This window comes from Bombyx mori, chromosome 22, assembly GCF_030269925.1.
Source record: "Bombyx mori chromosome 22, ASM3026992v2".
NCBI classification, from domain to species: domain Eukaryota; kingdom Metazoa; phylum Arthropoda; class Insecta; order Lepidoptera; family Bombycidae; genus Bombyx; species Bombyx mori.
Window position 1 is genome coordinate 15077284 of NC_085128.1, and position 15474 is coordinate 15092757.

General features: G+C 37.8%; 2 protein-coding genes across 11 annotated transcripts in view; one reads left to right on the forward strand and one right to left on the reverse strand.

The window, feature by feature from the left end:
- The window catches only part of LOC101746799 (uncharacterized), a 130974-nt gene extending 116206 nt beyond the window's left edge, over positions 1 to 14768 (forward strand). For 7 of the 8 annotated variants that reach the window (XM_062675035.1, XM_012689153.4, XM_004924695.5 and 4 more), the window contains exons 7-13: positions 1679 to 1813; positions 2642 to 2776; positions 3183 to 3402; positions 4396 to 4541; positions 5527 to 5874; positions 7069 to 7272; positions 12423 to 14768. In XM_062675035.1, the coding sequence (XP_062531019.1) occupies positions 1679 to 1813; positions 2642 to 2776; positions 3183 to 3402; positions 4396 to 4541; positions 5527 to 5874; positions 7069 to 7272; positions 12423 to 12523 (1289 nt within the window). In that variant the 3' untranslated portion in view covers positions 12524 to 14768. The remainder of the gene's footprint in view (positions 1 to 1678; positions 1814 to 2641; positions 2777 to 3182; positions 3403 to 4395; positions 4542 to 5526; positions 5875 to 7068; positions 7273 to 12422) is intronic. The other variant, XM_004924700.5, reaches the window with a different exon arrangement.
- On the reverse strand, positions 8716 to 15189 carry LOC134201005 (uncharacterized). Of its 3 annotated transcripts, XM_062675043.1 has the most exons (3): positions 15127 to 15189; positions 14894 to 15057; positions 8716 to 12324 (listed from the first exon to the last, which is right to left on the reverse strand). In XM_062675043.1, exon 3 carries the CDS (start codon positions 9848 to 9850, stop codon positions 8762 to 8764), a length of 1089 nt encoding a protein of 362 aa, XP_062531027.1. In that variant the 5' UTR covers positions 9851 to 12324; positions 14894 to 15057; positions 15127 to 15189; the 3' UTR covers positions 8716 to 8761. The 3 variants fall into 3 exon arrangements, 2 of the variants coding, with proteins under 2 accessions (XP_062531027.1, XP_062531026.1); XM_062675042.1 differs by having other exon boundaries at positions 14894 to 15166; XR_009976151.1 differs by lacking the exon at positions 8716 to 12324 and adding an exon at positions 13827 to 13868 and having other exon boundaries at positions 14894 to 15166.
- Between the last annotated feature and the right edge of the window lie 285 nt (positions 15190 to 15474).

The following is a 15474-nucleotide window of genomic DNA, read 5'->3' on the forward strand; positions in this document are numbered from 1 at the left end:
AAAATTAAGAATGAATACGAGATTATAAAAGTGATTCAAATTAGCACCGGAACCGCCTTTTAATTAATTTAACCCCATTTCAGGTTTAAAAAAAAGTGCGTAATAATAATCTGTAGGAAATAACAGAACAAGTTTCTTAAGACGTTCTTAAAAATCAATGTTGAAGTTCGTCAGTGCTCCCCCTTTACGCCGGCGGCTGCTACACGAGTTTTATTTGTATCGCGATTGTGTCGACTGCTCCGGTCTAAAAATAAAGATAAATCTTGGAAATTATTCTGTCCTTTGTTCTGCCGTTTGAAATATTTGTCTGGATCACGGGGACGTGTAATAAGGAGAACTCTTATTCAGTTGTTCAGCGTTGTGACTGACTTCAATAAAATGTGAATAATTCGTTCAATTTAGACGAAAGATTGCTTGGTTTGTTTCTTTCGATTCTTTAAAGTTTGTTTCTTTGTATGTATTGAAACTATTTAAAAGAGAAATATAGATTATACAAGATTAAAAATATGAAGTCGTCGCGGTCTAAAGGATAAGACATTCGTATCTAGCGATGCACTGGTGTTCGAATCCCGCAGGTGGGTACCAATTTTTCTAATGAAATACGTACTTAACTCAAGGTCTGTGGCGCATTTACGTTGTAGATGTCTATGGGCTCCAGTAACCACAGTAACCACTTAACACCAGGTGGGCTGTGAGCTCGTCCATACATCTAAGCAATAAAATAATAATAAAAAAAGCTGATGAATAGTGGACACAATAAAACTATGAAATGACAATCCTAAAAATGAACTTTACAATGCTGACTTCATTCGGTATCTGGTTAAATACGTTGCGACACCCAAGACAAATCAGTTTGCTTTCCCTCGGTTAATCTGAATTTCTTTCCGTCTTTTCGTGTGCTGCTACAGATTGGCTACATAGATAGCGAGTAGCAAGCAAACACCCGAATGCCTTTTTTTGCTTAACGCCCCAGCTAAGGCACTAAAAATCAGCTCTAAGAACGCGTGAAACGATCGAATGTGGCGGCAAATTATTCCAATTATCAAAATAATTCCCTCGACAAATTATTGTCCCAAAATCGTCTAAACTCCACCGTAATTCTAACTACTGTACGAATCTATACTGACAGCCGACATGAAATAATAGACTACACCTTTATCCCCAATTGAATCTACAGCGCATTAAATTTAAATTCAGTATAAAGATACAAAACAAAAACTCTGTTATATATAACAATATACAAACTGACAAAAACGACAATTACTAAAGCCGCTTTCAGACTACGCTATAATATGGTAGCATATAGTATATAGCTCATAGCACAACGATATCGCGCACCATAGATTATTATGGACACGTTCATCCTGTACTGTACTATATATTATTGGGTAAGTCTAGGCTGCTATACTATATGGCACTATAGTATAGCGTAGTCTGAAAGCAGCTTAATTACCCTAAGTAGACAGAAAATAACACTATTTTACAAAGCTTAGTGTATATCTTCGATCATCAATAGTTACTATTGTTGATCGAAGGTGATTGAAGGTTGAGTTCATATTTCACTAAATAGCAAATGAAAGCTAAGCAGCATGATAGGAAATGATCATATTTAGCGTTTCATTGCGTGCACTGCAAATAAACATTTGGGCAAGATTTAACCAAAAATTTATATTTTCAGTTGAAGAACTCGAATGCTTAGCGACTTGGAAGGAGGGTAGTTTGCGGTACCTCGTAGGGAAGCTACACCACAACCACGCGACCAGCAACGAAGATAGATATAGATGCTTCGTCTATGAGAAAACAAACGGTATTGGTAAGATTGTAGCGATATTTTCATTTTATAATTGTATTATTTTTGCGCTGTTTATAAACTGGGCTCTGCGAATAATAATTGGTGTAGTATTTTCTGTAGGATAAGAAGATTTTATTTTAAACTTAATAGGAAAATATTTTACAGTAAACATATTTCATTCATTTTATAGGCACACTAGCGTGGTTCATACCATCGCCTATGCATTTCACTATTCATATCAAAAACTTTATTTATTTATTGCTTAAATGGGTAGACGAGCTAACAACCCACCTGGTGTTAAGTGGTTACTGGAGCCCATAGACATCCACAACGTAAATGCGTCACCCATCTTGAGATATAAGTTCTAAGGTCTCAAGTATAGTTACAACGGCTGCCCCACCCTTCAAACCGAAACGCATTACTGCTTCACGGCAGAAATATACGGGATGGTGGTACTCACCCGCGCGGACTCACAAGAGGTCCTGCCACTAGTCATTACGCAAATTATAATTTTGCGGATTTAATTTTTATTACACGATGTTATTCCTTAACCGTGGAAGGCAATCGTGAACATTTGTTGAGTACGTATTTCATTAGAAAAATTGGTACCCGCCTGAGATTCGAACACCGATGCATCGCTCGACACGATGCACCGGACGTCTTATCGGTTAGGCCACGACGACTTCAACGACTTCGACGACATCTTGGCGGCAAGATGGTGGTAGCTGCTTACCTGTGTGGGATCATAAGACGCCCTACCACCAGTAATTACGTAATACCTACCCGTGCTACTCGCATCTCATATTTCCATCCAACCAATTCCATCCATTGTACTTCTTTTTCGCACAGCTTCAGGTGGAAATTTGAAAGAAGATCCAATTTCGGATACTGACGTCGAGTACAGGGTTGCACAATCGGGCGATGCGACGTGCAATGGCCTGTCAAGCGCTACCGAAGGCTCCAGAACAATGGCACTAAAACGAGGTATTTTATTTAAAGTTAAATATGAAATGTTTAATTATTTCAATTGCATTAGACTTTTTTTATGATTGAGAGTTTACTGGTGGCCCTGAGGCCTTTCCAGTTTCACAAGGACAGATGGGCGAGCAAGGGCTCAGCCAGAAGGGACGGGATTTGCTAACAGCTACCCGAGCGCCTCCAAGGGAGACCTAGCAACTCAAGAGTAGGTGTTTCGCGAATGAATTTACTACCGGATCGGAATCGCGACAAGCATTAGACTAAAGACCGTCCTGCCCTTTAAATCGAAATGCGTCAGAATTAGACCAAAAAAATTAAATAACAATCTTTCAGTCCATACAAAACCTAGCTTCAAATATGTATTTGACTTGTTGATACAGATATTAATCTCTTGAGTTTTTTTTAATTCCAGTGTCAGTTCGCTTCAACTGTCAATTTCCGTCGTGGATGACGTTCTCGCACACGTGGCACACACTAGACTTCACCAGCAACTACACGTTCTATCAACGCAACGCCACACTGCGGATCACGAACCAAACGGGGGCCGATATCAAAGTATACTGTGTTAACGTAAAGGCCAGTTCACCCAGCGGGAATTCTGTGGCGCTAGTTGCGCATTGGCAACATCATTGGTAAGTCAGATGTCACTTTTTTTTCTGCAAAGAATCCGTACTACTTTTTTTTATTGCCGTTGTAGGCAGACGAGCATACGGCTCACCTGATGGTGAGTGGTTACCGTCGCCCATGGACTTCAGCAATGCCAGGGGCAGAGCCAAGCCGTTGCCCACCGCAAACATCGACTTCGACTGCTACTGCTTCGGCTGTTTTTTTCGAGAGATTAACTCACGATCCGCTTTAGGTTGCTGAAACTCATATACATCACAATGTAAACACCCTCGTATAGAATAAAATTTATCTCCGGTAATAAGCACCTTAGTTGTACCCTTAGCATTGCTGATAACCCATATGTATCGATAGTCGAACCCACTATCAGGTGCGCTCCTTACGATTATTAACAAAATATTAAGTACAATAAAATGTGTGCTATTCACATATCGTAGAAATGAAGCTTTCAGAAGTTTTCGCGTTTTTTGCAGATAAAATCCTATAGATATTAATGTTGTCTGCGTTTAGTGTTATTATTGCTCATAGGTTAACATAAATACAAAAACATGTAGACAAATTTTAACATAAATATTGAATTGTTGCAATTTGTATTTTTTTTATTATTACTTAGATGGGTGGACGAGCTCACAGTCCACCTGCTCTTAAGTGTTTACTGGAGCCCATAGACATCTACAACGTAAATGCGCCACCCACCTTGAGATATAAGTTCTAAGGTCTCAAGTATAGTTACAACGGCTGCCCCACCCTTCAAACCGAAACGCATTACTGCTTCACGGTAGAAATAGACAGGGTGGTGGTACCTACCCGCGCGGACCCACAAGAGGTCCTACCACCAGGTCCCCGTTTTTCATTCAATTTGATTAAAATCTACCGGATCCAATAACTGCTTCACAACAAGTAGTCTATTATACCGTCTTTCACCCACCTTTGCAACAAAAGTTCTTCGAAAAGCGAACATCTTGGCGAACTGTTGGAGAATGCTAATCATTATTTTACAGTGCATCTCGGTACGTTTGTGTTGTATTATACCGAAGAGACACATACATAGCTGAATTGCAACGTGGAGTTCCGACTTCCAAACCTGATGACGCGTGCTCCCCTCATCACTTCAACGCCGTCACGGCGCCTTACATAACTTTGGTTGGTAAGTATATTACGGTCTGTATTCCTTTTAAATCCCTCTCATCCAATCGTGCTCCTTATTTCTGAGGATCGTGTCAACCTCCACTCATAACTTTCCTAATGATGCTGTGCCATTTCATCCTACCGTCGGCTACTCGGAGAGCAGCATAAGCGGTGGAATCAAGGGTAGTACGGATCTTGAGGTCGTCGTGGCCTAAAGGATAAGAAGTCCGGTGCATTCGTATGTAGCGATGCACCGGTGTTCGAATCCCGCCCTAATTTTTCTAATGAAATACGTACTTAACAAATGTTCACGATTGACTTTCACGGTGAAGGAATAACATCGTGTAGTAATAATCAAACCCGCAAAATTATAATTTGCGTAGTTACTGGTGGTAAGACCTCTTGTGAGTTCGCATGGGTAGGTACCACCGCCCTGCCTATTTCTGCTGTAAAGCAGTAATGCGTTGTAACTATACTGAGACCTTAGAAGGTATATCTCAAGCTAGGTGGTGTCATTTACGTTGTAGATGTCCATGGGCTCTGATAACCGCTTAACAACAGGTGGGCCGTGAGATCGTCCACCGGTATAGCAAAAAAAAAAACTGGTCAGTCCAACTAATTGAGCTGCGCCCTCACGATCCCTTTCTTTCCAATTTTGGTGATTACTGCTGCAGTTTTTAAAGATTGTGTCCGTCTTTCCTGGCATTGTGTCCAAATAACTATAGGATTCACTTAAGGTAAACGCTAGAAAGCCTTGTTTTAATTTCGTGCTTTGCGAGTATAAATTCGTCCGAAATGCCATGCCATGTTCATGGGATAAACACTTTCCTCCGTTCACATGTCAATATAATTAGCTGATTAATACTGTTTGCAAAATATAAACGAAAGCAAAGTATTTATAATAAGTGATTAGTCTCCGCAATCGTTCCAATAATAGTGACAATATAAGCGTTGAAAAAATAACTTTTTATGATGATTAAATGTCATTTACGATTGAATTACAGCAAGCAATCCCGAATCAAAGGACTGTCCTTACCCAGGAAAATATAATATACAAAACAACAGACATCGAAGAAACGTAAGGTCTTTAGAAAGAAAAGAATATTCACATCGTAGCAGGAGCAAACGAGACGAAACTATTTTCGAACATAATCGTAGAATTAATGATAGTAGACTGTTCAATCTTAGCGTAAGAAATGTATCGAATGCTCGTATAATGAGAAGCAGGAGGCAAGCGGAGAACGCAGAACATAGTTGCGTTTTTAATAATTACAACAAACTTGAAGTTGGCTGTAATTCGGTGAAGAATATGGAGTTTTATTCGAATTGCGGGAACAAAGAAATCGTTACAGGTGAATTTTAGCATTATAATTACTAAATTTTATTCATAAGTAAATATTTGTAGCTAGCTTGCAAAACCAGATGTGGTCCTGCTGCGACTAGCGCATAGCTGCTCATGCCATTGTTCCTTTTTGGTACTATAACAATAATTTCCTGGAATTATAAACGGTGGCAGTACAAATTTTACAACTCGCTTAGATAGAAGACGCGCGAAAATATAGACTATTATCACAAACATTGTTACAATTTTAATCTTCCCTGAAGTGCCAACAACAATTTTACACGGTTCTTAATCGAATAAACATGTTTCTACATCCACAAACATATCCATAAACATACATACACAAAATCACAAATATCCATTTATTTATAGTAATAAAAAGCTTTCTATAAATATGTAAGTCTGGTGTCTTCGTGGATTTTGGCTAGTCGTACACACAATTAAAACTATTTTTTGGCTTAAATTCCGACTTTTTCGAATACCTTCCACTTTTGAAAATAATATAAGACAGTAAAAATAGCGAGATGAATCCGTAAATTTAGCTTTAATTATACATGTAAGTCTAATATTATTCTATCATCGTGTCAAGTCGCAAATCATAGAAAATACACCATATAATGTACCACTGACTGATTGAAATTGATTGAAAAATTTTTATTGCACAGAAGCATTGTACAAAGGCAAACTTAACGCCATTCAGGCATTCTCTTCCAGTTAACCCTCGTTGATGAAGTGAAAGATTCAAGAAGTGCGTAGCTGTGATAAAGTTAATGCATGGCGATAATTTCAAGAATTATAGTAGACATGAGTGAAAATAAACACTAGGTTATAATTAAATTACCAAAATAAATACATAAAAAAATAGATATACATGTGGGAACGGAGCGGAGCGATATGGATGAATGACAGATATGGAGCATGACTGAGTGAGAGAGATAAGAGATGTCGTGTTAGGAAGTAAGAAAGGTGGCGTAGGAATGCGAGACAGCGAGTTTTATTTCATAAGCGACAAGGGAGTAGTTTCCCGACGCGACGACGCTCAGACGCAGTGTAACGAGAAATACGAAAGATGTTGTATTGGAGTTAAGACGAAATAAAGCATCGAGTTTTTGTGAAGTGATCGAGCGTTTCACTGGCCCACCCCGAATTTAAAATCCCACATACATACAAAATACATTCATTCAATTACATATTCCAATTTCAGCCTACACGTGCCACGGAGGCTGGTACGAAGATGGTGCTTCATTTGTTGTGACCACCCCGGTGACCCGGGACAGCACGGCGGCCAGACGCTACTGCTTCATGTCCCGAGAGACTCGGGGCGGGACCCTGATCCTCACCCGCTCGGCAAGCAACTGCGAACGAGCTAACGTTGAGCCTGAACTCGTCTTTGATGCAACAGCTATCGGTACGACCAAATAACAAATATAACATTAAAAAATGGAATTCTATTTCCTCTACAGTGTATACTAAGCAGCCTTAAAACGTATTCTTCTTCGACCGAGGTTGCAGGACAGCCCATATTTTGTTCGATCGCCCAAATCCTATTATTACTAGTGCGGGTAGACAAAAATTGCATTGCATTGCAAACGCATTTGTTCCTATTACGTTTTTCATTATTATTTTTCGATTTTTTTTATTTATTGCTTAGATGGTTGGACGAGCTCACAGCCCACCTGGTGTTAAGTAGGGGAGACCGGGGCAAGATGAAGTTCGGGGCAGGACGGGAAATAAGCTTTTGTCTATGAATGGTAATCGTGTTCGGACCGGTAACGGCGCCATTTGTACGAAATTCAGACTGCGCAAGTGCGTCCGAGCAAAGCGAACGTATTAGATCTCGTTTTTGCGTTGTATAGGAAAAAAACTGATTTTGCAAGTGTTTTTATCCGGTTTTTGGTTAAGAAACTGATGTGCAGACATGTAAGTACTTGAATCATTATATAATGTTTTAATCCTCAGCGTGTTGTAGTACTATAACACTTTAAATTCAGATTAGATTTTTGCGCCGGTAAGATTTAAGATTAGAATTGCTTCAACTTATTTGAATACATGTAGGTCGGGGCACCATGATCGGGGCATAACGGAATACTATCCCGTTTTGCCCCTTCCTTGTGGTTTAAATAATTTCTTCTGTGTACCCATTTACCTATCGATAGTATTGCAACCTGGTTAAGCAAGCGTCCATACGCTACGGTAACCGCTTTCCATCAGGCGAACTGTAAGCTTCTTTGCTGACTTAGTGGTATAAAAAAAAGTATAAGTACATATTGTTGTAACTTCTACATAAGCAAGATATATCGTTGCTTTTCTCACAAAGTTTTTTTCTCAGATACAATGGTTCGGAACTATAAACGAAAAACAGATCGTGGCAAATGGGATCCTGAAGTTCTGGGTCTTATGGGTTCTTAATAACAGGATGGGGCTTCCTCGAGCCTATGCTACATATGATGTTTCGCGGCCGTGTAAGAAAAGCTCGTGATACTGTGGATGACGACACTGATTCCGGTAACTACTAAGTATGCAGGAAGCACGGTTAACCGGAAAATAACTTCGTGTAATAGCTTATCGGTTGGCTCAGCGAAATCATATAGATAGCCCACTTAATGAAGAAACTGGCATGGCAGGAGAAGATTGGCGTAAAAAACGAATACACAAAGTTGGAAATAAGAAGATAAAAAGAACTGAAAACAAGCATCAAGCTAAAAGACTCGCCAGAAGAAATCGAATCGGAATATAGTTCATCATAATTGGAGGACGGTGACTGGGCCTGCATCTATTGTGGTTACTTATACAGGGTGGCCCATAAGTCCTTTGATATGAAAAAAAATTTATTAAAATAAAACTAATTACATTATGAATTAAATTTTTATTTACATAAAAAGCTTAAAAAACGGGAATTATTTTTTGAAAATAACATCTCCTAAATGTAATCCGTTGCGATCACGGCACTCTTGCAAACGACGTCTAAAATTGTCGATGACTGCGCGGCACGTCACTGCTGAAATGCTTGTCATTTCTCTGCGGATGTTTTCTTTTAGGGCCTCAATTGACCGCGGGTTTGTGTCGTATACTTTAGCCTTAAGGTAGCCCCACAAAAAAAAATCCATCGGGGTCAGATCTGGACTACGTGGAGGCCAGGAAATGTCTCCTCTCTTAGAGATAACTTTGCCAGGAAAAAGTTGACGGATAACGGGCATAGCAGTGTTAGAGGTGTGAGAAGTGGCCCCATCCTGTTGAAACCACGTCCTGGCATTAAAGCCTGAAAAGTTTTGCAATTCTGGTATGAAAAACTCTTCGATCATAGCCACATATCGCTCCGACGTAACAGTAACTGCGCGCCCTCTGCCATCCTCAAAGAAATAAGGCCCTAGGATACCATGGGCTGACATAGCGGCCCAAACAGTCACTTTCGGACTATGTAAGGGCTTCTGATGCTTAAGTTTTGGATTGATGGGGCTCCAATAGCGGCAATTTTGTTTACTAACATGCCCGTTAAGATGGAAATGAGCCTCGTCAGAGAACATTATGTTATTGAAGGAAGTAAACCGATTCAACATTTCATTCGCATAATTTTGTCTTTGAATACCGTCAGTTTCCTTTAATTCTTGAACCAACTGAATTTTGTAAGGGTGCATATGTAAATCTTTCTTCAAAATCCGTTGTAACGATGTCCTGGATACGTTTAATGCTCTGGCGCGCTTACGAGTTGACTGTGTCGGATTTTCGCGAATAGACTGTGTCACTGTGTCTATGTTTTGTTCCGTACGTGACGTCCTTGGGCGACCCAACCGCGGTTTATCTAACGTGGAACCGGTCTCCTCGAACTTAGCAACCCAGTTCTTAATCGTTTGAAGAGTTGGAGTGTCGTCAAAGTTGTGTAAACCTTTGTGTTCTCGAAATTTACGCCGCGCAACGGTTGCCGAATTGTCGTTTTTATAAAACTCGCGCACACAAAACGCACGGTCCGCTCCGGTAAAACGCTCCATCGCGACTAAATTCCCAGAAACCGAAGTTACTCCCCCCGCTTCCCCTGCATCGCTCACGCGCGCCCTGTTCGTTTTATTCAAATTTTACTTTTCAAAGGACTTATGGGCCACCCTGTACTAAGAGTCAACTGAGGGTTGGGCTATCTGCAGTATTTGCCATGGTTGGGCACACGATTCCTGTGCCGAAGTAGATGAAGAAGACGACGAGGCACACATTTGTGAACGCTGTCTGCCCGATTAAAATACGTACTCCTTTTGCCCCATAGCATTTCCCATCTTACCCCGTCCATGGGGCAAGACGGGAAATTCGCCACATTATCGTTAATCATTATTTGTCAAAAAACTTCTGTGATTTTGCTTGATAAAATTATTAATTTTAAGAAACAAATGTATAAGTGTTACTTATTTTCTTAAAGAATTTAATTAAAGAGTATAATAGTCTTTGTACAGCGAGTTTTGTCTTAGCTATCTCATCTTGCCCCGGTCTCCCCTAGTTACTAGAGCCAATAGACATCTACAACGTAAATGCGCCACCCACCTTGAGATATTGTTCTAAGGTCCCAAGTATAGTTACAACGGCTGCCCCACCCTTCAAACCGAAACGCATTACTGCTTCACGGCAGAAATAGGCAGGGTAGTGGTACCTACCCGCGCGGACTCACAAAAGGTCCTACCACCAGTAATTACGCAAATTATAATTTTGCGGGTTTGCTTTTTTATTACACGATGTTATTCCTTCTCCGTGGAAGTGAATCATGGACATTTGTTGAGTACGTATTTCATTAGAAAAATTGGTACCCGCCTGAAATTCGAACATCGGTGTATCGTTCAACACAAATGCACCGGACGTCTTAACCTTTAGGCCACGACGACGACTAGCATAGATTGCATAGTTTGGTTAAATACTATTACTCTTAGACCAGGAAAACTTCTAAAATAAAGGTATACAGCAGCTATCCAGTACAGTTTACTGTTCCCATCGTGAAAATTGACTTCATAGTCACACTTACACTGGAAAAATAATTTTATAATTAGTGACTGGCTTCTGTACCACGACGTTCCGATAGTCTTTAGTATTTCCGGTTTGGTTATACTTTCCTTCTCTCCTTCTCTCGTTTTCGATATTCATAACAAGGGTAAACAGAGAACACCAGACTGGAGTCGAATATAAACCATTTAAGCTGACCGTTATAACTAAGAACGTTATAACTAACTTCTCGGAGCCTGAAGTTGAATCGGCTATTGCTGCGATGAACAGTGATCTGAAGTCTATCAGTGAATGGGCAAAAGCCTACGGTCTGCACATTAATCCGGGAAAATCACAGGCTATCATTATAGGGGGTAAACAATTGCGCAGTAGACTCAGCGATCCTATACTCCCCCCAATTTATTTGGATGGGACTCAAATAACTCTAACCGATTCAGTTAAAAACCTGGGTGTTATTGTAGATCGACATCTTTCGTGGAGTTCTCACGTTGCTGAGATTAGTAGGAAGGTGCACTTTGCCTTGCACTCGTTGAGATGTCTGCAGGGCTTCTTACCTCAGCATACAAAAATATCTCTCGTCCAAGCTCTCATTCTACCCATAATTGATTACGCCGATGCCTGCTACTTGGATGCCACTGAGGAGCTCTCAAACAAGCTTGAGAGGATGCAAAATCTATGTATCCGTTTTATATACAATCTCAGAAAATTCGATCATGTTTCTCATTTTCGCAAAGAACTTAAATGGCTCCCTATACGCCTTCGTAGGAATACTCGAATATTATGTCTCCTATTCAATATCCTACATAAGCCCACTTCTCCCTTATATTTACGTGAGCGATTCTCTTTCATTCGTTCTCCTGATGCTCCCTGCAGGTCCAACCAACGTTCTGTTTTGTTATTCCCTTCCCACAAAACCAATTTCTATTCTCACTCCTTTACTGTGCACGCGGTCAGACTGTGGAATTCGTTGCCGGCTGACATCCGAGTTTGCAAGTCTGTTTCCGTTTTTAAATACAAGGTCAAACAATTTTATCTATCATCAACCGAATGATCATGGTTCTATACTCTTCGCATATACGAGTGTTACTGTGTTACTTATAATATTTGCTATGTGTATGTGCTATAATTCTCATGTTGTATTTGTTATTTTAGTTATGTGTTCTACACACACTTATCACTTTTTATTATTATTCTCATTATCCTCTCGCAGGTCTGCTGGAAGAGATTTCTCAAAGAAATAAGCAGTGCCTTTGTACATAATTTTCCTATTACTCTGTACTGTGTCTTGTTTTCTGTGTGTACATAAATAAATAAATAAATAAAATAAATAAGAAACCATTTTTGTAGTACCTATCCTATTATTTATCTTAGATTTTAGAGCCAAGAGATAGAGATAAGAAATATCCGACATCGACCTTTGGAATCTTTTTTGTTGTCACTATCCTGTCCTCTACTTCTCATCTCCAAACCGCCGCCCGCATAAATCCTGCAATAGCATTCGAGATAAGAACCAAATTATTACGCTTACTTGCCGAATTACTACATACGTGATTTGCTACTCTGTTAATAAACCTTTTGTTTCAGGAGAGTGTCAAGATCAGACAAACGGTCAGGAAGCAGCAAGGACGTCAGGGATCCTGCTAATATGCCTGCCACTCATCGTGCTTTACATCATACCAAGATGATTCTCGATCGTAGACACCGCGTTTAGTCATTTTGAACCCCTAACCTACCCTAACCTGGTTTAGCTATGGAAATCTAGCAAAGCTTAGGAAACGTACAGTTTTCTTTCCTATACAAAAATTTATGTTTATTTTTGCTCAGTTATTGTTATTGCCCTTTTTTTTTTGTTAGTTTAGTTATGATTTTCTTTTTATTTAATAGATTAGTGTATGTTTTTTCGCCTTGTCGTAAGTTGATGCTCCCTTTCTCTTAAGTTTTTTTATATGCCGTTGTTTTTTAATGTATGTGTGTGTAAAAGTCCCGACTGAATTTACAAAATGCTAGTATCAAATTAACTTTCGTTATTTCTCACAGCTCCATTGCGTGTGTGAACAAATATGTAGTGATGTTGAAAATTTCTTATGTCACCATAATCTTAAAAAAATATTTTTTTATTACATATTGATTTGATTTGTGTTAAAAATAAAGTATTGATGATACCACATTTACACACAGATTACAATCTTTCGATCTTAATTAAATATTAAAAATGTTTTTCATTTAATAAAAAAATAAACAAATTTAGTATAGGTAACATAGCTTTTGATCATTAGAAGAAGCCATGTTATCAGATTGCACTTTTACTAATAATTTTATTTTTAATTAAAACGGATTTTCTCATTTAATTAAAATAGTTCTTTAAATTAACAACAATGAAATGTTCAGTGATTTTTAATTTTACTATTATTTAAAAACTTAACTGGGTTGCGTAATGTTTTGTACGCACAATGTAACTAGTTATAAGCATTGATCGATAGTAATTGTTATAGTTGCAAAAATGCATATGGTTGTGAAATCAAGTGTTTTTCTTAATATTATAACAGAATAATCTCTAATTTATATAGCTAACACTAGCAGAAATGTATTGTTCACTTTTTATTTATCTAGCAACACCACGGACCATCCATACTAAAACAAATTGTATCTGTCTTAGAAAACTAAAAATCGGATTCTTTATTGATTTTGTGGTCTACACGAAGTACCTAATTGAATATTTTAATCGAAAACCGAATTTTAAAAGAACTTTTTTTATTTAATATTTTAAAACTATTCAAACTATTCTACATTGCGTAATTTGATTTGAATAGTGATTTTGGTTCTTTATGAAAATAATTCATTACTAACACTAGAAACTATGGCAGTTTGTCCAAACGTTTCATTTTCATATTCCCAATCATTTCATGACTTGCACATTTAAAGAATTAGCTGAACTATTTTTTGTCAAAAGTTTTCTGACTAGCTATAAAGTAAATGTGTGCAAAAAAACTTTGTTTTGAAAACTTCGTATTTCATTTTATTTACATAATGCTAAAAAAATAGTACAATGTATGAATATTTGTTTTTGAACTGTAACATTTAAAGTTTTCTTTACATACTAGTTTAAAAAAAAAAAAACTAACTAAATAGAGGATGAACCTCCCTTTTTTAATAATTTTGATTTCACAATTTGGTATTTTCCAACTGAAGTCTATAAATCCTTTGGAGTAATTTGACCATCGATATTGGATTAATTGTTATTGCTTCAGAAAAAAATATAGGCTTAACTACTTTTATTCACTAAAACTAAAATCACAAAGAACTTCTAATATATAATTAAAGCTCACTGATGCCTATTCTTTTTGTGAAGTATCTAAATTTACCTATAATTTGAAAAGTACCTCTAATTTTAAGTTTAGACATACTAAGTGGGGTCAAAATGTTATTAGAAGATACACCATGTAATGGATTTCTTCGATAACTTTTGTATAATGTATTTGTTACGAAATAATAATAAATAAATAAAAACGAGAAAGCAATGTTTTCTCAACGCAAGCAATACTACTATAGGCGAAATTAGATAAGTTTAAATTTAGATAAGTTAAATTTAAAAAAGGGAAAATAGAAAACCAATACTCATTTTGGGGCGAATGTAAAATTTAATTAAGAATAGGCTAATGAATCGCGACAGCAATAATATATTTGTATTTATAGCTATTGTGCGTTAAATTTTATTAGATAGTAGATTGTGAATAATGGATATATAGTATTTTGTTGTTTTTTAATGTGAGAGAGATAAATTTTGGGGAAGCGAGCTCAAGTTGAAAGCAAAACTTACTTTATGCTATTATACTTGAGGACATCAATTGTTTTCCGATGTGTGATATAGAATGAAACATTGAATTAAGAATATAGAACGTCAGCATGATTTTAAATAAACAGCGAACTTCATACTGTCTTCTTTTATTTTTTATCCTTCGGCATAATGAATTGTGATGAATTGAATTATGTACATACCTACTATCCTACGATCCTAATCTACTATCCTAATCATATCACGATATCGCTTCCCTTACAGTTACCGTTACGCCGTTTTAATTTTCAAAGAAGGGTCCAATGATTCCTTCTGACCAAATTGCACACCAGACTCTTTTAATAGATGCAAAGGTGACCGATGAATAATTTCAGGGTTTTCCATTGCCCAGAACCGACTATTCTGTTTATTCACATATCCATTCAACTGAAAATGTGCCTCGTCACTCATTATGATTTTTTCGACGATTAGCTAAACGATTACCTACCTACCTACCTGAAAGACGTTGGTTTAGCAAATAAATTTCCATATTATTTTAATACTGCCAAATATGAACTGTCAAGTGTCAAGACTCTCAAATATATTACCGGTAAAATGGGGCGATTAGGGACAAATTCCAACTTTATGACCAATTTTAAGGTAGTTGCTGATGTATATAATGCTATATCAGGATCAAAATGATTGAGTCTTGGGGGCATCTTTGCTGTCCAATTTAAAACTATGCAACTAGCATTCCAGTTTAAGCAAAAAAAGCAAAAATAGGTGTAATCCCTATTTACCCGGAAATTGCGGTTAATTGGGACGAAATGAGAAATTTGCTAGGGTGGGCACTACTTGGTTTTA